The sequence below is a fragment of the Copadichromis virginalis genome, linkage group LG13, assembly GCF_057382275.1.
Source record: "Copadichromis virginalis isolate Kocher_CV1m ecotype Utaka linkage group LG13, C_Virginalis_male_GT1.1, whole genome shotgun sequence".
NCBI lineage: Eukaryota > Metazoa > Chordata > Actinopteri > Cichliformes > Cichlidae > Copadichromis > Copadichromis virginalis.
The window spans coordinates 2,094,617-2,120,106 of NC_140630.1; the positions used below are offsets into that span (position 1 = coordinate 2,094,617).

The 25,490-nt window shown below is 47.6% G+C and overlaps 2 protein-coding genes across 3 annotated transcripts; one reads left to right on the forward strand and one right to left on the reverse strand.

Annotated features, from left to right (window-relative positions):
* Positions 1-819: 819 nt before the first annotated feature.
* On the reverse strand, positions 820-14,058 carry LOC146694895 (glutamate dehydrogenase, mitochondrial-like). The gene is made up of 13 exons (XM_085476884.1): positions 13,173-14,058; positions 9,711-9,791; positions 9,558-9,613; positions 8,144-8,207; positions 7,859-7,953; positions 6,331-6,510; positions 4,877-5,014; positions 4,596-4,733; positions 3,827-3,907; positions 3,595-3,718; positions 3,423-3,514; positions 3,279-3,341; positions 820-2,494 (listed from the first exon to the last, which is right to left on the reverse strand). The coding sequence occupies exons 1-13, from the start codon at positions 13,579-13,581 to the stop codon at positions 2,375-2,377; spliced, it is 1,641 nt and encodes a 546-aa protein (XP_085333010.1). The 5' UTR covers positions 13,582-14,058; the 3' UTR covers positions 820-2,374.
* On the forward strand, positions 13,494-25,042 carry shld2 (shieldin complex subunit 2). 2 transcript variants are annotated; one of them, XM_085476883.1, is made up of 11 exons: positions 13,494-13,552; positions 18,574-18,741; positions 19,032-19,768; positions 20,386-20,536; positions 20,881-20,988; positions 21,062-21,256; positions 21,405-21,551; positions 21,906-22,115; positions 22,265-22,508; positions 22,628-22,743; positions 24,729-25,042. In XM_085476883.1, the coding sequence occupies exons 2-11, from the start codon at positions 18,582-18,584 to the stop codon at positions 24,908-24,910; spliced, it is 2,250 nt and encodes a 749-aa protein (XP_085333009.1). In that variant the 5' UTR covers positions 13,494-13,552; positions 18,574-18,581; the 3' UTR covers positions 24,911-25,042. The 2 variants fall into 2 exon arrangements, with proteins under 2 accessions (XP_085333009.1, XP_085333008.1); XM_085476882.1 differs by having other exon boundaries at positions 13,496-13,552; positions 18,577-18,741.
* Positions 25,043-25,490: the final 448 nt, after the last annotated feature.

The following is a 25,490-nucleotide window of genomic DNA, read 5'->3' on the forward strand; positions in this document are numbered from 1 at the left end:
CTTCCCAAATCCACCTTCGCTTTTATAGCCGTGGTCTCTCATCTTGATTACACGAAGTAATTTACAATTACTACTGTGAAATATGAATTACATCTGTAATAATCACATACATGTAATAGAATGTTAATAGTACATTTCCCTTTTTTAGGAAATGACCTGTATGTATCTGTGTGACATCAATAAAAGGATCAAGTGCTGCATTATCTTTAGTTACATTGATAATATTTATTTATGGTGAAACAGTGGAAAAATATCGCTGTTGCTTTCGTATAAATGAAGCGGACATACCTGCGTGGCCGCGATCTAATCCTGTTTACATAAAGTAAACCTGCTCCAGAGCAGGTTTACGCTTACGGCTCTGTTGCTATGGCAGCAAGTCCCGGATGAGCTTCGGGGAACCGAACGATCCAAGATCACGCGAAATCGTCAACAATCTAATCCAGCTAACTTACTTAGCGAGGTACGAAGAACGGGCCCCAGCTCTACACATCAAACACTTTGATAACATTGTTTTCATATTAACCTGCAGGTTTGCCTTACAGCACAGGGTCCATCCAGCTTTTCAAAATGATTTGGCAACATGCAAAAACAACTGGAAACAAAACAAACTTTAGAGATTTTATTTTGACACCAATACAAATGAAACTTTTTTTTTTTGCATTTTTTAAATGATCATTTTCCAACTCGACCTACGGCCAGATCGGACCCTGCACCTCTTTTGTTCTTAAATATAAATTGTATTTGCACTGAAACAAAACGCTGTTAGCTGGAGACTGAACAATAAAGCTTGATTTTAAAAAAACGAAACACATTCAGGCGTCACTTTGTTTGGATTTTATTTCTCTTTAACATAAAAACTCAGAGTCCACAGAAGGAACAAGTGTTTGACCCCGAGAGGCGAGGCTGCCAGGGGGCGCTGTGACGGCGAGGTCGCAGGGAACCGTCTGTGTTTGCATAGTTTGTAGTTTTCTTACAGCAGGTTTCTGATTTTTCAAACATTTCAAAGAAGAAGAAACAACTTTTGGTTGTGGTCATTATCAGAAAATAAAAACTAAAGCTGGAATGAAACAGACGTCCTGACTGAACGGCACTTTATCGGCGCAGCAGATTTCCCCTCATTTAACAAAAACAAACTTTTGTGAAACTTCAAATTTTTGAATAAATTTTGGGTTTTTTTTTAAAGTGAAACAAACTTTCTGCAGCTAAAGATGAAATCTTCTAAATTAATCTACAGATTTCAAACAGTGAAAAATAAATATCGGCTCTTTGGTCGAGTTTTTCCTGACCTGAATGTTTTGGGTCTGGAGCTCCGGCGGCTGGACTGATGATAAGATGATGAAGTTTTCTCTGCTGTAAACGTCTGCATTCAACTGGATGTTTTTTAAAATTTCAGCGATGGCTGTAAACGAGTTATTGCTCTTAATAAAGTGACTGTGGGCAGAAGAACATTAAAGCGACAGTCCTGAGGCACGTGCGCACGGCGTCACAGTAGAAGAAGAAAAGCACGACACGGTCAGAAGTATGTGGACACCCACAACGAACTGATCTGGGATCAGTGTTTGCAGCAGCAGACGTTCCCTCCACGATACGAACCGGGCCCGTTAACGGAGCCTGAAGGAGGCGACCTACAGACCACTGTCACTCGTCCAAACAGAGTTCAGCCTCGTTTCAAGTTTTTAACCTTTTGAAAGATAGAAAAAGATTCATTTAATCCTGAAGTTATAATCTCTCACAGGTCTGATCTGTGTGTGATCTCTGTGACAGCACTGATCCAGCGTTCCCACAGAGCGCCGGCACTTTCCCCACAGTTACAGAAATGAGAAAAAGGAAATCATCTCAAGTGTGCCAACAGAAATGTCCCGCTGCACGTCTTCAGGTTTATTCAGTGATTGCACCTTTTTCTAATCATGCGTGTTAAACCGACACTTCAGCTCAGTTTGTTCATGATTCAACCCGAAAATATTAATAAAACAATAAAAATGAAAAAACAAATATTGTTTTTTCCTGAAGCTCGTTTTATGACTCGTCTACTCGAGGCTTTCGGGACCGCGACACTCCAGAGAAAGGAATCGTTTCATCTGAAAGGCTCCGCCCACATCATCTGTGGGGTGTCCACATACTTTTGGCCAGTGAGCTCAGATAATTTGTCATTTCTGTGCAGGAAGCAGCGATTCTGGTGAGCGACCGTGGCGTTAAAGCTGCCGACCGCAAGTTTCTTTGGTTTTTTAAAGTTTAAATTCAAAGAAGGACACAGACACGAGGAGGAGGAGGAGCGACTGCACCAAGACGAAGAATCCCAGAGAAATTCAAACACACGTGGAAACTAAACTCAGGTAGGACAGACAGACGGACGGACAGGTGGATGGAGGCGGGTCTATGTGATGATGAGGCCGGCCTCGCTGTAAACCTTGAACACCTTCTCGATGGCGTTGACGTACGCCGCCGTCCGCAGGTCCAAACCCAGGTCGTACTTGTTGGCGGTTCTCATGATTTGCTGCATCGGAGAAGAGACAGGAAGTGACTCAAACACGTTTGTTTCATGAAATCAAATATTACAGACTTTTATCAGCGAGCACGCGATGCATTGATTTATCATCCATGTGTTCATCAGGGTGAGGGGTAGATTTATTCTAATAACCCTGACACTGCGTTTAAACTGTGCTGTCTCGTGTCATAAACGATCCGTCAGGAGTTCCTGGCGATGTGCTCACTTCCTTTTCCCCCTCGGTGGGAGGAAGCGTGTAGCCGCTAACGCTGTCACGTTCAGATTTCTTCAGAAGGAAGCACGGGAGGAATATCTGTCGTTCCAAAGATTTCATTTGCTTTGACAGTTGAAATGACAAAAGTTACAGCTTCTGTTTAACTTTTGTGTCACCGTAGAAACGAACCAACAAAATCAGGTCAGGGTCACGCCCTTCGGGGAGGTGTGGTCTCTGAGGGCGCCAACTATAATAAATAAAAATACACGTACATCTGCATTTATTCTGACGTACTCTTCATAACAGTCGGGTTATGATCCAGGTGTTTGCAGATGTGAGATGTGAAAGTTTAATGTAACCTTTGGGTCGTCTGATCACCCGCGTTAAACCAAAACTGGGATCAACGGATGAAGTCGCTCATCATCATCATCGTGTATATTTATCTCAGTTCCACATCGACTGTGACAATAACGATTCTCTGTCATCATCTGCGTTATCGCTTATTTTGAGTCATAAACTGGTCGCGGTGACGTTGTATGACTTTCCCTTCGTGCGGCGCTGCAGGTTTGGCGTGCTTACCCGGGCAGAGCGCTCCATGGTGTAGGCCAGACCCGAGTGAACGATGTCCTTCTCAGACGCTCCCTGAAACCACAGAGTGGAGCTTACACACCTGAGGAAGAGGAGGAGACAGTACTCGAGTACTACGAGTATGTGTGTACTCACGGCGATCCGAGCCTGGAACTCAGAGGTGGGGACGACGGGGACGGAGCCGCCGTGTTTGCCGAACTTCCTCTCCAGACTCTCCTGGACCGACACTGCAGGGAGACGAGAGCGTTACTGACAACAAAGATCAGAGCGTTGGTGGGAGGCTTCCTGAGTGGATGCTCAGACTCACTCAGCAGGTGATAGTTGGAGTCTCGCTCGTATTTGAAGGTGAGTCGCCCGTAACTGACGTGGTTCAGGTTCTTCAACCACTCGAAGTAGGAAACCGTCACACCGCCAGCGTTCAGGTACATGTCCTGACCCACGAGAGGAGAAGAGAGAGGGGATAACACAGACGTCTCGTTTACTTCAGTCTGAGACTAATTAACCTTTGACAAAGGTCACGAGCGTTTGCGTCCACTGACCGGGATCACCAGGATGTTTCTCTCCAGGAAGATCTGGTCAGCTTCAGGTGTAGTCGGCCCGTTGGCTCCCTCTGCGATGATCTGAAGGTACCACAGACTCCAGGTCAGTTTACTGATGGAAACCCACAAACGGTTTCCCAGGACGGACATTTTTAGCGCTATTTATTTAGATTACTTGAATTTATCTGAAATGTTTACGGTTTCCAGCCTCTGGACCGGCACGGTTCCTCATGTGTGCATGAGACACAGCGGTATACAGGGGTGCATGTGGAGTTCCTCCATCATTGGCCCACTGGATTTTAATATAACGTTCATCTCCAGCTTTAAGGATGTTTCCCAGCAGCTGTTCCCAAACAGTCAGAAAATCCAACAACGACTATTTTTAAATCAAAAGTCTTGTTTCCTCAACTTCTGTTTGTTTCTCTTTATAATTTTCTGCTTTTTGTACTTTTTAAAGGTTTTTATTTACTTTTATTTGTAGGTTTTATTTATGTAAAGCACTTTTTTCTCTTCACATCTGAGAACATTCACTCCTTTAAATTCATACATACGCAGTATATTTATAATCTACTAAACCTTGTTTTCTGTATAAGTTTGTGGGTTTCTTCCTTCTATGAATTCTGCTTCTTGCATGAAGGATTTTGTTTTCCTGCCAGTGCCGTTATTCCCGAGAGTCGGAATAATTTGTGACTAAAGACTGAATTAAATATTGCGTGCATGAGTTATCGTCGCACGTATACGTGATGAGCTGATCTGGTAACCGTGGCACCTTGGCCTTGATCTTGTGGGCGTTGCTTTTGGTCAGCTGTTTCTCACTGGCGGCGGGGATCAGGATGTCGCAGTCGGCCTCGAGGATGCTTCCTTCGTATGGCGTCGAGTCCGGGAAACCCACGATGGTCCCGTTGGCCTGGAAACGACAAACCGTTCAAACTGATGAAAACAGCAGCTGCTTCACACGAATCATAAAACAAACCAGCTGGACTGTTAGTACACTGCAGTGACACAGTACTGCCAGCAGGTGGCACACTGCTCCTGTTTCTGTGTACCCACCAGTTTGTAGTCCTCCAGCTCTTTGGGGTTGATGCCTTCGGGGTTCCAGATGCTTCCGTCCAATTCTCCGACTCCGACGCACCTCGCTCCAAAGCGGTGAAGGTAGCGCATGCTGTGAAGCCCCACGTTACCGAAGCCCTGCAGGCAGAGCAGAGGGCGCATTAACCCATGTGTCTGCTTCACTGTCAGAAATCACACAGCGTTCTCCTGAATAGGAAACTGCACACTTTTATGTAGAGTTATTAGAAGCCGGGTCAGCCATTTGGTGGACAGACACAGCACTGGTTTTAGACTGGGCACCAGCACGGTATGGGTAGAAAAAATAAGTAACTCAGATTCTGTGACAGTCTAAAGTGGCTGCATTACTGTGGCGAGGATCCAGACACTCATCCATCTCTATCCAAGTCATTCAGGCCCTTTGAGAGAAAATGTTCCAGTGTGTTCAACCAAAGTCAGTGCCAGAAGATAAAAACAGGAAACGCGCTCACAAAACTTCAGGGAAAAGCTGATAGCTTCAGTTTGCCCTCTGACCTCACTTGGTCCTGAGGCGGTGACGTAGAGGAGCACCACCTTCAGGGGTAAACCTGGAGGTGCGTCTGTAATCTCGACTGAAGTCCTCGGCGGTTGTTCTGTGACTTTAGTGGTTGAGTTTTCGCAGCAGCAGATGTTGTGGGCACGACGTCGCTGTATCTGCTCAGGTCTGTTTTCGGTCAGCGTCGTCTCCTCGTGGTCCTCGTGCGTCTTAGTCGCTGGATGATTTGCCTTTTGAAAAAACCCAAACATCATCAGCACAGAGGACGGGCGGAGCCTCCTCCCTGCTCTCCAGCAACACTTGTGCTGAACATCATGAAGGGCATCCTGAGGTCTCTTTGTTGCGGTCGCCTGTTGATTAAATGAAAACATGCAGCTGGACATGAGTCACCTGAGGAGGGAAGGATGGAAGAAGTGACGAGGAGGAAGAAAAGTTTTTCTCATTTGTTCTTCATAAATGGATCCAGACCGAGCCGTCTGCTCTCACACTGTAAATAAAAGATGGACAGGGACAGCTGGAGATCCTGTTACTCCTCCTCGATGTCCCCGTCTGAGGTGCAGTTGCTGCAGTGTGATGTAAATTATCCACAGCCGAGTCAGTGTGGTCAGAGCAGGCAGCTACATGCACATCTGCACGTTGCCTCATGCTCGCCGTCTGATGATGAGAGTTACATCACTCGGACCCGAACGGATGAGGAAACGTCACTTAGGCTTAATCTGCTCATCATTTATAACATGAGCAACCCTTCTTCACATCGGCCCACTCCCGCTGACGTCCCTCAGCTCTTCTGTGAGAACTTTACACGGAGGTTTCGGGCTCGTGGTCATCGTGCTGCGTTCACTGTTCATCCTGCTTTTAAACGAAGTGTGAGAAACTCGTCAGAACGTTGCAGACGTTCTGTTGTGACGATGGCGGAGCATACCTGGATGACGAAGGTCTTGTCCTGGAACCCGGGGTACATCCCGAGCTGGCTCATGTATGACGCCTCGTTGATGAAGTTCTCGATGCCGTGGAAGACTCCCCGGCCGGTGGCGGAGATGCGGCCGTGAATTCCTCCCTGACTGATGGGCTTCCCGGTGACGCAGGCGTGGGCGTTGATGTCCTGAACATGGACGACACGCCGAGGTCAAAGACAAAAACAACAGCCTAATTCTGAAATAACACATGAAATGCTCTCGTGACCGTTTTTACAAATACATGTAGGAGTGGGTCGTATAAACGGTATACGGTAGAAACGATATAAATCTGGCCACCGGTAGAGATTTTGACTATACCGCTCTACCACGATAGCGCATGTTGATGGTGTCATCAAGCTGCGCCTGTTTCTGCTTGAAAGCATGGCAGCGGCTGCAGCAATAACATCTGCAAATTATGGCGGCGACAGTAAAAGCAAAGAGACGAAGCACTTTTGAAATATGGGGAAAGCCAAAAACTGCGCTTCCTTCACTTCCCTATCATTGATTCACTAATGCTGAATTCTCTCGCAGCTGCTCTGTTCCCATGCAGCAGTATATGAATGACTAACCTCGTACTGTGGATGGATTATCTCAGTTGTTCTCCTGACTGAAGTTTGGTCCTTTTACAGCATCCTGCCATGCCATTGCATTTGTCTCTAACCATCAGGAACCGTCACGTTAACTTTTATCGAATGGAAAAAAAGTTAGCTTCATCCTCCAGCTTCTCTGTGTTTATGCTAACATAGCTGTGTTGCTAGCGATCACGTAGCAAATCATTATATAGCAGCTAGCCCAACTTCAGTAACCCTACAAACGTCACTGCTGTTTAGTTTTCTGTCTTCATTTATGTTGGAAGTGATAGCAGAGCTGTACGTTTGAATTTTTCAGAAATCTCTCAGTCAGAACATGCTATATCATGCTTAGGTAACTAGCGAGCTAACTCCCTGCTAACTTCTAACTCCGTTAAATGTAATAACTTTTGTTTTCATGGATGCCTGGAAGTTAAACTTTATAGTTACACCTGGTAAAGCAGCAACGCTGATCGTTTTATTAAAGATGAAAGAATTTAGACAGTTTTTAACTCTCAGTGTTCGTTTGACTTTGGGACCTGAATCTGACAGAGTTTAGGACCCAGATTACTCCGCGAGGCTCCTGACTACGGCAGCCGGCTTCGTAGCTTATCAAAGTCGGACTAAAACATTTTTGACAGTTTGCTGAGCGCCGTGTAGCACAGAAAATCTGTTCGAGGTCAGTAAGCACAACCAGAATTCATACATGAGGCACACTGTCGACTTTTGAGAAAATTAAAGGATTTTAAGTCCTTATAGTGTGGGAAATACGTTATAAAGAAGAACAGACTATATCGTGATATATATCGTTACCGCACATGATTCAAATTATACCGCGATATGGATTTTAGGCCATATCGCCCAGCCCTAATGTGTAATCATACGCATTTGGACGTCACGTCTTTTTTGCTGGGTCAGTACTCACATTGTGTCCCATGACGGTGGCGAAGGTGTCGGCGATCCAGGACATCTCGCGCTCCCCGGTGCTCATATCCGGAGCAGGAACGTCGATGCCGGGCCCTGCAAGAGCGCATCGGTTCAGGGAGGACGCGAAGTGAAAATTAGCCCACGTCAGCTGACTCTGTCTGAACTTCCTGTCAGTAAGATTTAAGCCACTTGCAAGCCACTCTGCAGCCCACCTCCTGCTCTAAGAGCCGCACCACCTTCAGTGGAGCTGACAGGTGTGACATCGCTGTGTGACATCACTCACCGATGAAGCCCTTCTTGGCGAGCTCGATGGTAAACCTTCGGGTTATCTTCTCCAGCTCGTTGTCCTGAAAACACAATTTAAAAAAATACACATATTTTTATTTTGATGCATTTCACCTTTCAGCGGTGCTGGCTGGAGTACACACCCCAGTCTGACCCCCATTAAACACAGCAGGCACTTTTATAGGACAGCACGAGTGCACGCCCACATTTGTCTGGTCTGTGTCTGACGAGGGAAACCAAAGAGCAGCAACTGGGAACATGAAGGAAAGTCCCCACTACCACAAGCTATGTGTTGCAGTGTGATCAAAGGGAAATGCTTGGCGTGATTCTTGTGATCCTCCACTTTATTTTTCCATTGTGGCATTTTGTAGGCGGTCCCTGAGCGCTGTGGTCACGACGGGTTTGAGTGAAAATGAGCTCTCTGCGTTAATGACCCGAGGAAGCTTCTGCTGATGTTCTGATATGGTTCCTCACGGGTTTGTCATAATTGGTCGTCACCGCGAGTGGCAGTTTTAAACCAGACACAGGATCCGTGTCTCCAGGGGGGGTTAACCAGCAACCTTCAGGCGAACAACAGCATAAACCACGACATTAAGAGGCCCTCAGGCATCTCTGGAGTTTATTTCTTATGTAACCATGAAAGTGAAGCGATGCAAACATCCGTATGTTACAGTAAATATGGCGTCCTGTAACTGCGCTTTCATTTTTATTTAAACGATCATTCTGTCTTTACACAAAGGAGAAAACACGATAATCAAGCAAAACGAACTCGTGTGATTTTTCTTGTGGTATAAATCAAACGCAATCAAAGTCTGACCTAGCGCTCGGCAGGACAAGAACAGCTCTACTTTTAACATTTCATCATGTCTGTCCGTCCATTTCCTGTATTTCTCTCATATCAAGAGGTCAGAGGTCAGCAGTCCTCCCAGTTATGCTCGTGTCAGCTGATCGAAGTTTTCCAGCAGAGAAAGCAGCAAAGAGCGAAGGTCGAGCAAACATTTAGAGAGGGAGGGGGTGGCAGAGGGCCCTGACATCAATGTGGGGAGAAAGTCACGAGTCATCACGTTTCAGAGTGAATCCTGGCGTCTCTCTGCCAGCTGATGGCTCAGCGTTTCTGCTCAGGTCGGAACGTTTACTGTAAAACAGCAGGCAGCTGCTCCGGGTTCTCCATCTACAGCCGTGGAACCATTACAAACAACAAGCTGATGAGCGGGGCCGACTGCAGCATCGTGGGAAAGAACACTTGCACACTCGCGCTTCGTTCACTTACCCACAAGGCATTAGGTTTCCATGGCAACACAATCGCCCCAATAAGCCTATTTCCAGTTTAGTTCGAGGCCGAGCGCTGATCAAGAAATAAAACCACAAGGATCACCGAGGAGGGCCGGCCGGCGTGGAAGCGTCGCACTTACCGAGTACTTCTTCGGGTTGATCTTCACGCCGGCTTTGGCTCCACCAAAAGGCACATCTGGAAACAAAGTCACTTTAGTTCACAAGACAACAAGCAGCAGATTCACTCAAACACAGCAGAGGGCGACGGGGTGCTGGGTTCAGTGTGTCCTCACCTACGACGGCACATTTGTAGGTCATCAGCGAGGCCAGAGCTTTCACCTCGTCCACAGACACCTCTGTGCTGTAACGGATACCTGCAACAGACACACGCCGTTATTTCACGAGACTTTCAATGGTTAAAGTTCACCATCTGTGCCAGCCCACCTGCACTACCTGCTTTGGCCACCAGGAGGCCTCTGCCCATATTTGGGTAACGTTCCGTCCATAATGGAAGTGTGTTTGAGCTTTAAGGTGGACGTGCAGCTATGTGAACATTTATAAAGGTGGCCTGAGCCGCTGAGGCGAGCGCTCAGAAAGTGGAGGGAGGTCAGCGTGGAAGTGGGCCAGCAGCTCTCACGCATCACTGCAAACACAGGCTGCAGGGACAAAATGGCTGCGCTCGGAGGCGAGTGGGAAGGAAAACAAAAACACATGGAGGCAGGTTGAAATGTGAAAGCAGCGGCGGGAGGAAGTGACAACATGATGGATGAGGAGACAAAAGCAGAGAAGGAAGACGGAGAAATGCAGAAGTGAGAAGGACGGCGTGGAGGAGGAAGCAGAGAAACTCGGTGTGACTCAGGGCGGGTGTGGCCACCTCGCCTCAGACACACGCTGCTTTATAGGAAAACCACCACACCCTCCACCTGCTCCACCACGTCTCTTTATTCGCACACAACACTGGATGTGATGAGTAAAAGCTGTAAGCTGGACTCGCTGAAGGACCTGCAGACACACAGCTGACGACACAGCAGCAGACAAGAGTCAGAATCAGAATCAGAATCAGAATACTTTATTGATCCCTGGGGGAAATTATTTCACGTCACGGGAAAGACCGCTGTGACCAAACCACCAGCACACCACAACTCCCAGTCTACTGAGTAAAACACGTCTGTGGCTCGTACAGCGCCTCTTCTTACCGTCAGCAAAGCTCTTTGGGACAAACAAATGCCAATAAATAGAAATAAAACCAACCCTCTGTCATCCCAGCAATCAACTCCAACTGCAGACTGTATATCAAAGATGGACAATGCCATCATAAAGGCCACTGTGGAGTGGAGTCACCAGCGAATGACGGGTGAACAGGAATAAAAAGCCTTTTGTGGCCTCTTAATGGAGCCCTGTATTCCCCCTCAATCACTGATGAGCAGGAGTCAATTACATATAAGATTAATAACCCAAAGCTCATATACAATGGGGCGATCGTGGCTCAAGAGCTGGCAGCTCGTCTTGTAATCGGAAGGTCGCCGGTTCGAGCCCCGGCTCGGACAGTCTTGCTCGTTGTGTCCTTGGGCAAGACACTTCACCTAACGCCTACTGGTGATGGTCAGAGGGGCCGATGGCGCGATATGGCAGCCTGGCTTCTGTCAGTCTGCCCCAGGGCAGCTGTGGCTACACCTGTAGCTGCCTCCACCAGTGTGTGGATGTGAGAGTGAATGAATAGTGGTATTGTGAAGCACTTTGAGGGTCTCGAAAAGCGCTATATAAATGCAATCCATCATTATTATTATTACAAATATCATTAATGCAATAATACTAATGACATCAGGTTAAACAGTCTGTGAGGAGCGTTTGCAGCATCTTGTTGAATCGAGAAGACTTGAATATTAGCAAGATGTGCATAATAAAGTGTCCGGAGACTGTATGTTCATCACGTCCATCATGTGAGTGAATTTGAAACATTATAAGTTTAACTGATTAAATTGTGTGCCGAAGCAGCAGACGTGAATAAATCCTGAGTAATTAATCTGACCGGCTCTGTGATTTCAGAGCGAAGCAGCATCATGTGATCGTTCAGGTTCCTGCGAGTCTTCGGGGAGCTGCGGGAACTCTGAGGACAGTTAAAGGTGGAGGGGTCCATGACGACAGCTGAGGCGGGTGTGAAAAAGCTCTGAGCTGATTGGACAGCTCAGGTCTCTGTTTGTTTGGTGGTTCAGGTCACATGAACGCATTAAACAGGCTCTCTGTGTTCTCATAAGCCGTCTAACTACAATCTACCTGAGGGGAACATTTCCTAATAATCGCTTCCCTCCTTTCTATGAACTTCTGTCCAAGCTCCGCCCCCCTGGAGGCCGCTGACGGCTTGCGGTCGTTTACTCAGCTGGATTTTTTCCAGGAAACCTTCACTGGGCGGCTCGAGGCTCAAACTGGCACCAATTTGTCAGCAGAAACATGAGCCGAGTAAACCTGTAATAGCAGGAAAAGCTCAGGTCTGTGTGTGACCGGAGCCAGCAGGCACGGCCTCACAGTGGAAACCCCAGTAAAACCAGCGTTTCCACTGTGAGGCTGGGGTGTGAGCTCAGAGCAGGACAGTTTCTGTCCAGCACACAGGAGGAAACTGGTCATCAGAGACAGTGTGTGGGTGGATTAAGGTGCAGCTCAGGCAATAACCTGACACCCCGTCAGCGTCATGAGCTGACATGTTAAAGAGTGAGTGCGGCTCAGGCTGAGTTGTGTCACAGCAAGTCTGCATTCAAAGTCACTCAAAGCAGCTTCGAATCCTCTGCTGCACCATCGTATCTGTTCAAGTCTCCAAACGTGGTCTTTCGTGCTCCGAATAAACCGAGCATTTCGTTCACGACACCTCCACCTGTCGGACCACTGTGACCCCCGTCTCCACATGTACTGCAGAGTCTGAACCTCGGACCAAACAGAGTGATGGCACAGAGCTCAGAACAAAAACACGGCGCCCTGAGCTCGAACCGGACTGACAACATTCCTGCCTCAGGCGGAAACGTCAGCACCAGGAGACAACGCTCCTTTCAGCATGTACATACACGTCACACACACAGATCCTGTCCAGCAGCTTTTGCAGTCAGAACTGTGATCTGCAGCAGGCAGTGGACCCGCTACAGGCCAGAACAGAAGCCTCCAGCAGGGTGCGGGGCCACATCCCACAGGGGTCATGGCTCAGCAAGCCCCAGACACGCACACACATGCAGCATTCACGCCTCACTCTCGCCCACCCCAGCTCTTATACTACAGCTCTTTTACAGTGCAATATTTGCATTATTGTTCATTGCCGTTTGCTTGACGTCGTTATTGGTTTAACCGAGCTATCTTTGAACCTTTACCTCAACCGTCTGATGTTATTAAAGCTGTGTTTCAGGTTCACACAGGAAATCCCTGCTTTGGGGATGAATGCACATTAATTAGTGAGAGGAGAGTAAAATCCTAAAGTGGCTGTCTCACTGGACGAAAGCTTCCTCGGGCTGGTGTGAATAACATTTCCTGCACATCTGATTTTAGTTTCTTTGCGCATGCACAATGTGGTTTTAGTTGGTTAAAAGACGGGAGTCTAGTTTTAAATCACAGTAAAAGCACAAAAATCTAGTCTGTCTGAATCAGGCTGCTTTCAAACCCTTTACATTCATTTTTCATGTGGGTTCAAATCGTTTCACGCCGGCTCTGCGTGAACGTCGCTTCACGTTGTTCAGTGAAACTTTTTTCAGCGGTGCTAACAGGCGCCGGAGACTCACCTCCCTTGCAGGGCGTCCGGTGCTGGCTGTGCTGAGCCCGGTAGCCCTCGATCACCTCCCACTCCCCGCTGTCTCTCTTGATGGGGAAGCTGACGCTCAGGACGTGGTTGCACGGCTTGATGATCCGCAGGATCCCGCGGACCCGGCTCCTCTTCTGCTCGGCAGTCTCTCGAGTCTTCAGGTCTTCCACCAGCTTGTCCTCCACGATAGCGGCGCCCTTATCGAAGAAGCCCTCTACCATAGTGAAGAAGTTCGGGTCGTCGGCCGGATCTACGGCCTGGCTGTAGCCGCGGTGCCGCAGCAGGGACGCGGACGCCGGCAGAACAGAGTCAGCAGCGGCGGCGGGGTACCCCGAGGCCAGGACGCCGCCCGCTCCCCGGGTGAGTAGCTCTCCGAAGTACCGGTACATTTTCACGGTTTGTAGAAGTTCGCTGTCCCAGGGAGGTGAGACGAGACCGCGGGGAAGACGAGGAAATGGAGCCGCGTAAACACAGAGCTGTACCGCAGCAGCGGCTCCTCCTTCCCGCCGCCCCTTCCTGTCAAGCTACACCGCCGCGTGCGGCGCCGGGCAAGACGTGCGGCTCAATTTCATACACAAAAACCCGCACGAGACTGTAACGGCAGCACCGGGGAGGCACGTAGCTTAGCTTATCGTTAGCTTTTGGCAACACCCGGAAAAGTCGTTAAAACTGAACAACTTATTAAATAAAGTGCAGAGAAGCACACGGAGAGGACCAAATACCGCTCTAAAACGGAAGCATCCACCCAAAAATGGACATTTTGATGGTATTTAACACGTTTAGAGTTAATGTGTGGCGGTTTAAGCTAGCATCGCCACAGTTTTGCATATCCGGTCGTCTGGACTCAACTTTCCAAATAAAAGCCCAACGTTCACTGCAGATTTTCAGCCATTTTCTCCTGATACAGTGGTCTCTCGTTTATCGCGGGTGTTACGTTCCAAAAATAACCCGCGAAGTAGCCAACTTTATTTTTTAAAATTATTATAGGTGTTTTAAGGCTGTAAAACCCCTCACTACAAGCTTTGTACACTTTTCTCAGATACACGTGAACTTTTTCACACTTTGTCCTCTTGTTTAAGCGTAATTTATGACAGTATGTCTGCACTGAAGCACCGCAGCAATTTCCTAATGTTGTAAACCTGCTCAACATTTGGCAATAAAACCCTTTCTGATTCTGATTCTGACTTTACACTTGAAGGAAACGGTTTCCAAGGCCTAATCCGTGGATCGACTTCCTTCGAGGCGTGGACGTCTATCAGCAGAGAATGTCCCTTAGTCTGTAACACAGTCAAATATATTCTCAAGCAATATTCAAGCATGCCATTCAGCGTGTTAGTACGAGCTCGGGAGCAGCTTGGGAGAACAAGAAAACAGAGACTGCTTCAGATTGTCTTCCCAAAGTGACTCAACTTTATTCACAAGTATAACAGTTTATATAGAGGGTAAAATTCATGAGACAGCAGATTATTAGTTTAAACCAGTACAGACCAAGATAAGGCAGCGTCTTCCTGCCCTTGGGTGAAGAAGCATCCTTTGTGTAGTGTATCAGTTCAGCTACAATTGTGATTATCTCAGCGACATATTTTCAAGGCACAAAACAAAGAGTTCTTTCATTAGTGAAATCTGAAACAAACCATTTGGCCTTCAACAGGCGTCTCCTAAAAGATTAAGAAACTAATGTAGCTGAGGGAGTGATCTCTGTGGTATTTCAACCTTGTACCAGCCTGTGATTCTCACACATCAATTCTTGGGTCAAAGAGAAAAATAACTAAAACAAAGGGGCCTTATTGAATGACAGAGTTTTCCTGTATAATGTCACTATAAAACAATATCCAGTAAATGCTCCCATGGTACTAAAATACCTAACAACACTGTTCTTACTTCTTTAGTGATGCGCTGATGTCAGCATGTCACAGACTTATTCATACAGCTGGCCAATCAGGAAACAGTGGGGTGTAGGGAGGCGGACCTGAAGTAGACGGGCGCTAACACATTTAGAAAGGGCTGAATATCACAAAGACTGTACATAAAAGACGGACTCCTATTTTTAAAGCATTTTACACTCCATTTGTGTCCTGTTGTTGATGTTTTTATTTGTTCTTTTGCTACCATGATATTGTCCATAGCAACACTAACTTCATAGCTGATGTTGTGCTCAGGGGAAGTTTTTTTTTTTTAAATACTCATTGTTTGTTAAATAAAGTTTATATACAACATACGAATGGATGAAGTATACAAAACAACAGAACATGAACACACAAAGCCAGGGGTAAAAGAAAAAAGTAACAATTATAAGAATACATGCAAAAATTCACATACATATCACCATGAAACCCAAGACTGTGTAAACACAACATTTACACGATAAGTAAATATTGTCAGTGCAGATTCCTCAGTTTACAAAAACATTGTCTGAAGATGATTTTACAGTGTTAGGGACAAACCCCAGCACTCAGATGCTATCAGCCAATCAGATACTGGCTCATCATATATTTGTTCCCTCATTTTTCTACTGCTGGTTAGGATGTAATGTATGGCGTTATTTTAGTGCCTCTATTCTGAGCACACACTTCTGAGCACTAGTGCAAACATGTGATGTCTTGATACATCGAGCAGATATTTGAAGTTTGCACAGCACCATTCTCACCTGAAAATATCTTAAAAGTTTGGGTCTCGCAACTGTCTCGTTTGGGTTTTGGACGAATTGCATTCTGGGATATTTGCCTGGGTTTGGCTACAGTAGCTAGCGAGCTGATTGGAGACCAAAACAGCCAATCAGAATTTTTGCATCCAAGTCTGTGTGTCTCGTGTGAGAATGCGAAATGCAACGAACACGATGATGCTTAGACTATGTTGCCCCCTGCTGGACATCAGAGAGAATGCAGGTTTAAACCACTCAGAAGGTCAGAGAGGGAGCACGCTCAGCTTTGCTTTCACTCGCTGAAAGAGCAGGCTTACAGTACCTGAGTGACCTGGAGGGAGGACGGGGAGAACCTCTATGGAGAGATCGAGGTCCGGAGCGAGAAATGGTGGAAGCTTCAGTCAAAGGTGGACATGGAAGACGCTTTGATGGAAATGCTGTTTGAAGAGTTTGCTCCATGACTCATCCATGATTTCTAAAGAAAACGCTGCAGCTGGAGGTCAGACAGAGGAGCGTTAAGAATGACGTCCCAACGTTTTAAAGGTTAGAAGTGGAACCTCACAGGACAAAGTGTCTCAGGCGCTTTACAGTGGGCTGAGCAATGAGGTCAAACAGCTGGAGGAGTTGGACGTTCAAATCCAGGAGCAGCACAGATCTCTGAGCGCAGGAGGAAGGAGAAACATGAGCGAAAAGATGATCGACGAGATCTCCAAGAAGCTCAGTGTCCAGCTGCAGGGTGAAACCCCAGAAGAAGAAACGCTGGAGGACCAAAACGAAGTGCAGGAACATCAGTCACTGAAGGACGAAGAGAACACCGATACCTGCTCCCAGGAAGTCTGGAAATACCGTGTGATGAAGAGGAGATTGTACGAGCTCCGAGTGATGCGATCCTACGGGAGGAGCGTGAGTCTGCAGGTAAACCAGACACAGGAAGAGACGCCAGCAGGCCGCTGCCAGGAAAATGCTGTCGGCCATGTTTGGCTTCAACTGCTAACTGAGCAAATAAAAAAGAACGTCATTAAAAATGGCTTTATTATGAAAGTGCATTTCCTGTCTGTGTTTTCTCCAGTTCCAGGCCAGAGTGAAATTCTAGGATTTGAATTGGATGTTGCTGATTGGCAGGTATCTGCAGTCTGAGCACTTCACCGTTTTCTGTTGTGTGAATCAGAAAATGAACGTGAAGTCGTTACGGTTACTCGGTGTGGAGGAGTGGCTGAGGCGTCAGGTGCTGCAGGTGCTGAGGTGTGCTCACCTTTGACCCCGATGCTAAAACAGAAGCTGTCGGCCTGGATTCAAAGTGATTTTAGTGCTTTTGAAGGCTGCGGGTCTAAAACGTGTCTGCGCCTCTGTAAACCCTCACCGATGGGCGACCCTCCCCCGGCGTCTCGCGCTCTGATTGGTGGAGCTGCTGGAGGGCTGTTTACGGCCCTGTTATCGTTCCCAGCTGTGAAACACATCATCAGTCTTCACTTCTGCGTTTCTGCTCGGTCATTGTTGTGTAACTTGTTATTGAGTTTGGCTGAGAGATGTTTCAGTTCTAACGAAGCTTCGGATTCTCTGACGTCTGAAAAGCGCAGACGTCCTGGCTTCCTGTCAGAGTCCAGACTTTCTGCAGGTCTCAGAAGATAAAAATCTTTGGTCTCACAGTCTGAGACTCACAGATGGGTCATTTAATCAATATTTTGTTGGTAAAACTTATTTATTATTATTTACTTTTTTGTGCTGGGCTTCTGTCTGCATTAAGCTGATTTAGCTCCAGAATAAAGTGCATCATTTTACGTTTTCTTTAGATTAAGAGAATTAAACATTTTTATCATTAAATATCTTCTTTTAGCCCAAATAAATACTGACTTCATGAGAGAGGAACACTCGTGACAGCTAGTTTTCAGAATTGTAAGTATTTAAAGGACTTTTTAAGGAAAAACAGTTAATCCCATTAGTTTGCAGGAACACTGGACCAGGTGACCACAGGACTGTTGTTCATGCTGACGCACGTTTCCTTTTTTCAGCCCTGTTTTGAAGGAAATGCACCAAATTTTCTGACCATCCAAGTATAAGGCAAGGCAAGTTTATTTGTATAGCACAATTCAACAACAAGGTGATTCAAAGTGCTTTACAGAGACATTAGAAACAAGAACAAATAAAAAGCATGATTTAAGATTGATTAAAACAAGCAAATAAACTAACTAACTAATTAACAAACAAACAAACAAACAAACAACAGTATATAAGATCAAAACAGATAAAATCAGAACAGTAGATAAAATCAGTAGTTAAATGTAAGTTTTGAAATTTAAGGTTAAAAGTGTGGATTTGGTGCTTTATTCAAATGCAGCTGAGAACAGGTGAGTCTTCAACCTGGATTTAAATAAACTGAGTGTTTCAGCTGATCTGAGGCTTTCTGGGAGTTTGTTCCAGATATAAGGAGCATAAAAGCTGAATGCAGCTTCTCCGTGTCTGGTTCTGACTCTGGGAACTGATAAAAGACCGGATCCAGATGACCTGAGGGATCTGGATGGTTCATACTGGGTCAGGAGGTCACTGATGTATTTTGGTCCTAAACCATTCAGAGCTTTAACTGAATGCTTTTTATTTTTCACAGTCATTTTACGAGTGGAGCTCTTATTTTGAAAGGCTCTGTGCAGTAGCAGCTGATGATTAATCAGTCACTTGTGAAAAAGCATCCATGCATGGATTTAGAGTGAAGTGGTTAAACTTCCGTACGTGTCCGCCTCTCCAGCAGGGAGCATGTGTGACCAGAGAAAGATCCACGTCTTCCTCGGGGCTCCTCCGCCCGCCTGCAGCCCAGCCTCAGAGCCCGGCGCCGGGTTAGAGGAAGACGATCGTGCTCCTGCTCGCTGGAGACACCTGGAGCTCACCTGGAGGGACGGGCAGCTCAGACCTGCAGGTGAGACGTTCAGGGACCAAACAGGGGGGAGGAGCACTCACTGCTGCTTTGGTCTTTTTATTAACCGAATTACTGAGCTGTAAATGTGCAGGCAGCCACAGGCCATGGCTGTCTGGAAAACGAGTCTCTGTGAGGACGTCTTTGTGTCTCTTTATGGGCTGCAGGTAACTTCAGTTTTAAAACTCACCTGTTAGATTTAGTGATCAGGATCCCTCAGGAGGCAGAATCGTGAACGCTTCTCTGAACGTCAGACTAAGAAAAATAATCCAGGACATTTGTAAATTTTTCAGGTGATCCTGGAAATGAGACAGGAGAGGCGAGTACACACCACGATCCGACAATCGCTGAAGGCGATTGGACAGAAAACAGAGTCGGACAGGAAGGAGAGACAGGGAGTCTGAAGGAGGATCTGCGGCCTGAGAAGAAGTTTCAGGAGTCAGACGCTGGACGGGACGATCAGCCATCAGCTTCGGTTCACGAGTACCTGGACCGCTGTTTCCCTGCCGCTCAACCAGATCATCGAAAACCTGAACAACCGCCAGCTGCCGCACCTCTTTCCTCCCAGACTCATTACCTCACCACCTGGACTCTGAGCCAGGCGTTAATCCTGAGACGCAGTGTCCAATCAGCATCCAGCCTAGAGAAAACCCCGCCCAAACACACCCAAACGCCTCCCTCCGTCTCGTCCAGCACCCCAGAGCTCTTCAGCCCAGCGATGCCATCACCTGCAGCCTCTGCCGAGCTCTTCAGTCACCCCTGTCTGACCCCGAGAGTGGAGGAAGGCGGTGTTGTCCTTGAGGCCACCACCGATGGGGTCCTCTGTTCTCAAGAGTCCACAACTAACGCCGAGTCCCCCGCCGTGTCCCCCAGCAGCAAAAAAGCCAGAATCTCCCCACAGTCACCTGACAGAGGTGCCAACACCAGACTCCACAGTCCCACCACACTCCTGGCCCGATGTGACAGACCAGGGGTGCGGTACTCAGTTCTGGTGGCGGTGGTTCACCCCTGTCACCTGAAGGAAGTCAAGGTGAGTCCAGGTGTGTTTCCAGGTAACACCAGTTTGTACCACAGCGTGCTACAGTGGGATAACGCCTTTCTAACCATGTTTGGTTAGAAAGAAATGAAATAATAAACACCTGGATAAAGAAATAAATTCTAATCATGAGCATGAGATGTTTTACTTCCTCTGATATGAGCTGTGAGAAAGGCAAAATATTTAACCTTAGTGACCAGTTTAGGACAACCTCTGGAAAGCAGTGATGCTCTGGACTGGCCAGTAACTGGTGACAGCAGTATCAAAAGTGTGGGGGCAGAAAAGGCCCTAAACAAGCCCCATCAGGGTAGGGACCAGAAACATGAAGGAGGATGTCATATAAAGAAAAGAAAGCAAGATCGAGCCCTGCAGAGCCGGGCGGTGACTGTTGGGCTCATCAGTGACGACTGCTGAAAGACGGCCTGGTCGAGCGTAAAGGGCAGTGTCATCAGCATACAGGTGAACAGACGTGAGCTCGAGCCCTGAGCTACACCTTTACTGATAGAGGGGGGCTGAGCTTAGACTAAACTGGAGCTCTAATCACACTCTATCCATCTACTGGTGAAATATTTCAAAAGCTGAATTCACGAATGTTTGTTTAATGTCTACAGGTGAAGTCGGGGCCGTCGGCGGGCGCCTCTGTGCCTTTAGCGTCTATTGTAGTGACAGACCAATCTGGCGTTGAGATGAAGGTGGTGCTATGGCGGCGGGCTGCGTTCTGGGCGTTGACTGTCGGTCCTGGAGACGTTCTGCTCATCACAGGTACACAAACACAGCTGACTGGTTTAGTTTGAACACGATGCTCTGTGTCAGGGATGGATGAAGAAAAGACGTCAAAACAGACCTGGAGGCAGAAAGAGAAACTCTCTCAGTTACTGTTCGCAGCGTCGTATCAGGAGGGATCCATGTTTCTCTGGATCACTGAAGAAAACAGGTCTTCCTCCCACCTCGGCTTCATTTTTGAGGCTTGGCAGCTTTGTCCATCTTTAATTTACAGTCTGCAACTTTTCTTCATAAATGGGCGGGGCTGTCACCTTCAGATGGTCGCCGCCCTGCCATGAGGTGAGTTGTGTCCACGTGCGTAAGCTCTCTGTGTGTTTTGTCAGCGCTGCAGGTGAACGAGGACAGGTGGAGAGGGGAGACTGTGCTGCAGTCAACCTTCAGCAGCAAACTGCTCAACGTGGGACAGATCACTTCCTCCTCTTCACCACCAGGTAAGCCGAGCCTTCGTCCAATCACGTGCCTCCAAAGCTGACCTGCTTCAGTTACCTCTCTCTCTCTCTGTAGTTTCCCAGCAGGTTAATGCTCGCTCTCTCAGGTGTCTGTGCAGCTTTCTCCGAGAGCGGCGCCCCCTCTTGGTGTCTCTGCCACGTCGCCCCCCTCAAGACCTGAACCGCCTCCCCTACGCCACGCTGAGGTCACTGAGGGCAAACGCACTGGTTCACGCCCTGCTGCGAGTCACGCATACACACATCAGCCCAGGTGAGTCCTACCTTTACCTGTGCTGCTCTAATTGAAGGTCTGAGTGTTTCAGCATTTGAAATGCTGTCAGCAGTCGAGTCGAGTCAGTGATGTAGATTATTTAAGTCGGCTGAACTGTTCGCTGCACGCTTCCTTCCCTGTTTTTCAGAGTGGCGTGCTGAGGCGGAGTCTCGCAGCAGGTCGGCGGTTCAGCTGAATGCTGTCCTGACTGTGGAGCAGCCAGAGGACCAGCAGGGGGCGGTGTTACTGTGGGGAGCAGCTGTGGACTGGCTGCCTCGCTTCAGCAGAGACAAAGGTACGCTCTGGAACAAAGGCTGTACGTCAAAGATGGACACAGCTGTCGCCAGACCCCACTGTGGGGTGAAATCTCACTTTCACTCTAGTGTCTGTGGGACGGTACGAGTACTGCAGTACTTCTACTGTAGGGATGAGCCTTTGGACACTTTCACATGCAGCACAGCTGGTGAGAGGAAGTTCAAATGGATTCCTTAGAAATGGACACAAGGAGAAAAGCTGTGTTGATACAATGCTTAGGAGGATGTCTGACGTCCTGGTACCACCAAACTAAGAAACTGTCACTTTAGATTCTAGCTTTACTTTAAGAGTTTGTTGCTGTGAATCACACCGACAGTAAATCCTGCCTCCTCAGGGGCTGTTTGGGACTTCCGTGTCCTCCTGGTAAGGGAGGGTCTGACCTCTGACCTTCCAGAGCTGCACTCCACCCCCTGGAGCACCGTTCAGGCCGTGGACCCGACTGACCGCCGAGTGCAGGACTTCCACCGGACACGACGGTGCCAGAAAGGAAACAGCAGCACTCCGGAGCTGGACTTGGACACGCTGCTGTCCCAGAAGTACAGCGGTGAGTGAAACTACGAAAACTCGCCTGAAATGTCCACAGCAGCTTTATCGCCACGTTTAAGGAGCAGCGGAGCTCCTCAGGGTTCCATTCATGGTCCTGTTCGTTTTTATTTTTACATTTTTAAAAGGTTCTCTTCTCCACTCCATCAGGTGATGTGGAGCTCAGAGTCCAGGTCATCACGTTCTGCTTTCAGGATGCACCGGCTTCCCAGAATGCACCTCAGCCCGTCCTGGACTGCTCCACGTCACTGGAAGGCATCATGGTGGCGCTGAGCGGTGACATCACTTACACCGGCTGCGGGCGCTGCTCTGCAGAGCTCGACACAGACGCCAACGACATCTACAGGCCGTGTTACCCCTGCCTGCCCCACACCGCTGTACGCCGCTACTACAGGTACTGATGACATCATCGGATGATTAACGGTTTTCTTTCTTTTAGTTTTAAATATAAAAAATAACAAGTTTCAGAGCCTCACAGATAAAAACACCAGCATGTGTTGGTGTGTTTTTCAGACCAGGTGTGCTGACAGTGAGTGGGCGGGGCTCCATCCAGGTGTGTGTTCAGGTACCTCCTGATCCTCTGCAGAAGATCCTCAAGGCTCCGCCTGATAAACTCCATCGTAGCTCAGGTGAGACTGTCGTTCAAAGAGTGACGCTTTATTCCAAGCAGGCATGTGGCAGCACAGGCGTGACCCACAAGCTGCCGCCACAGCTGGGTCGGTGTCCAGCCACAGCTGGGTCAGTGTCCAGCCACAGAGCCCGACCTCCTCATCGGTTTCTCTGGTCTGCTGCTGTCTGCAGCTCCGATGCAGAGTGATGGAACATCTCCGACTGGCCGAAGGAGCTCAGCTTGCTCAGGAATCTGCTCTGTGCTGCTTTTCCAGCTCAGCCGGAGCTCAATGTGGATGGCGAGGTTATCACACTCCTCCACCACATCCACCTCACATCCTCCAATTTCACCATCTCTCTGGTCAAAGCAGATGAAGCACAAAAACATCCACTAGTAATCAGCCCTCCTTCTCCTGCCCATCACTAGCACACCCAGAGTGTGTCTGCTGGTGTGTCTCACTGATGTCGCCTTCCTCACTGTTGACCACTTCCTCTGACAGGTGAACTGAGGCCTGTGCTAATACAGTACATGTAAATCTCACTGAGCAGTTGTCTCACCTGGCTCAGCCCTGCAAAGGTGATGTCAGTCCAACCGTCTGAGGGCAGGAGGAGCTGCAGTTACAGAAACTGTCCAGCAGAGGGAGTCGCTGCTTTGCAAACCTGCTGCACAGGAAACCTGCTGGAAAATAATGAATATGCAGGACAGTCAGAGGATGCTGATTCAGCTGAACATCCTGGCTTCTTAGAAGTCATTTAATCATTGTAATGACACAGTGTTGGTGAAAAATATGGATTTACTGTCACCTGCATTCCTGAAACAAGTGCACAGATGTAAATGTGTGAAACAGCCTGAAGTTCGCAGAACGTGTTTGCAGATCTTAATGAGTGGCTGTGCTTCCATGAATGAATCCAACACGGACTGACTGCTGGTTCCTGTCAGCGAGACGATTATAAAAGGAAAACAAACGGTCAGTCGTGGAACATGTCAAAGCTTCGGGAGTTCCAAGTCTCTAAAACGGGAAATGCACAAGAAGACCAATCCAAACCAGCGGGATAGAAACGGAGCTCGCAGTGGGTATAGAGGAGCCATGGAGGACCATGGGTGGATGCATGGATGAATCGGGGTCTGGCAAACCGATTGTTAAAGCTCTTCCTCAGAGTCTGGCGCTCAGATCGAACATTTCAAGTGGAAAGGGAATAAAATGGTGACGAGGCTCCATCCTCCATCTTTTCCATGGTGGAACCAACTTCATCGTTATAAAAGCTCAGAGAGCTGCACCGGGATGCTTTCTTTGGTGATTACATCATCGTTAGTCATGCAAATTCTATTTTTGAGGTGTGTTTGATGAAGCCAGGCTGTTAAAATAGTTTGGTAATAATAATAATACATTTTATTTATGGCCTCCTTGAAGACCCTCAAGGTCACCTTACAATAATATATTAGCAGTAAAATAAAATATAGCAACATAAAATGTAAACATAAACAGTGTTGTTGGTTTGGTTCAAAGAAAGAAAGCTGAGTGAGCATCCTTCCTGTAACTGTGCTGTCACGTGTCCACGTCCCGCGGCCGGCTGAACGCGCACACAGACTCACTGAGGCCCTAAAGGCAGCGCGAGGTAGAAAATGTCTGTAACCCAAAATGTAGTTTATATCGCCTGTTTCCTCTTTCTGCACTTGTTGTGCAGTTTGCTCGTGTCTGTGGTAACTGCACTTTTTGGGTTACAGTACACTGAGTAGCAGAATGATCAGTCAGAGGGAGGAGTCACAGGAGGGAGGAGTCAGAGGGAGGAGTCAGAGGGAGGAGTCAGAGGAGGACTCATACAGAAGAGTCACAAGGAGGAATCAGAGGGAGTCAGAAGAGGAGTTACACAAGGAGTCAGAGGGAGGAGTCAGAGGGAGGAGTCAGAGGGGAGGAGTTACACAAGGAGTTCTTGGTTTCAGATCCTTCCTGGTGTGATTCTCGGCGCCTCTGCTCATCTTGTCTGCATCTGTTTTGTTCCTCAGCTCCGGGGTCGGAGGTGAAACACATCCAGGTGGCAGCAGAGAGGATCCACACCCTCCTCTCCCTCCCGAGGAAGACCTTCATCGCCACCATCAGAAGCAACTTCCTGTGCGATGAGAACAGCATCCCCATCAGTCAGGACTTCACACTGCTGGACCTTCAGTTCCTCCCTGAACCCCGCTGACCTCACAGTGACTGCAGACCTGATGGCAGCTTTGGGATCTGTGGGTCCTGAGGACACGTGTGACATAAGTAAAGAACAGGGCGGGGCTTATCAGAGGTCATAGGTCAATAAAAACTCATTTTCAATGCTTCAGTGATGTTTTCATGTTTCACATTTATACCTACAAATGATAAGTACCCTATATTCTGGAGTACCCTCTAGCAGATCATTACATGAAGGAACCTTTTAAATGCCAGCGCGTCCATGCTCACAGGTGTACACACGGGTGCTCACACACAAACTGCACCCTTTTTGGCTCCTACCTCAAAGCACACTGTGCGCTGTCGATCCTACGTGCTGCACAATAATGTTTAATACTTCGTATTTACTGTTAGCAGCAGGGTTAGCTCCCTAACCCAGCTGAGGTGTAACGAGTTACATTTACTTGAGTAAGTTTTTGAAAAAAATGTACTTTTAAAGGACCCTTTTTGCACAATACTTTTTACTTTTACTTGAGTACATTTGTGAAGAAGAAACGGTACTTTTACTCCACTACATTTGCAAAATTCGACTTGTTACTTTAAAAAAAAAAAATTAGTCT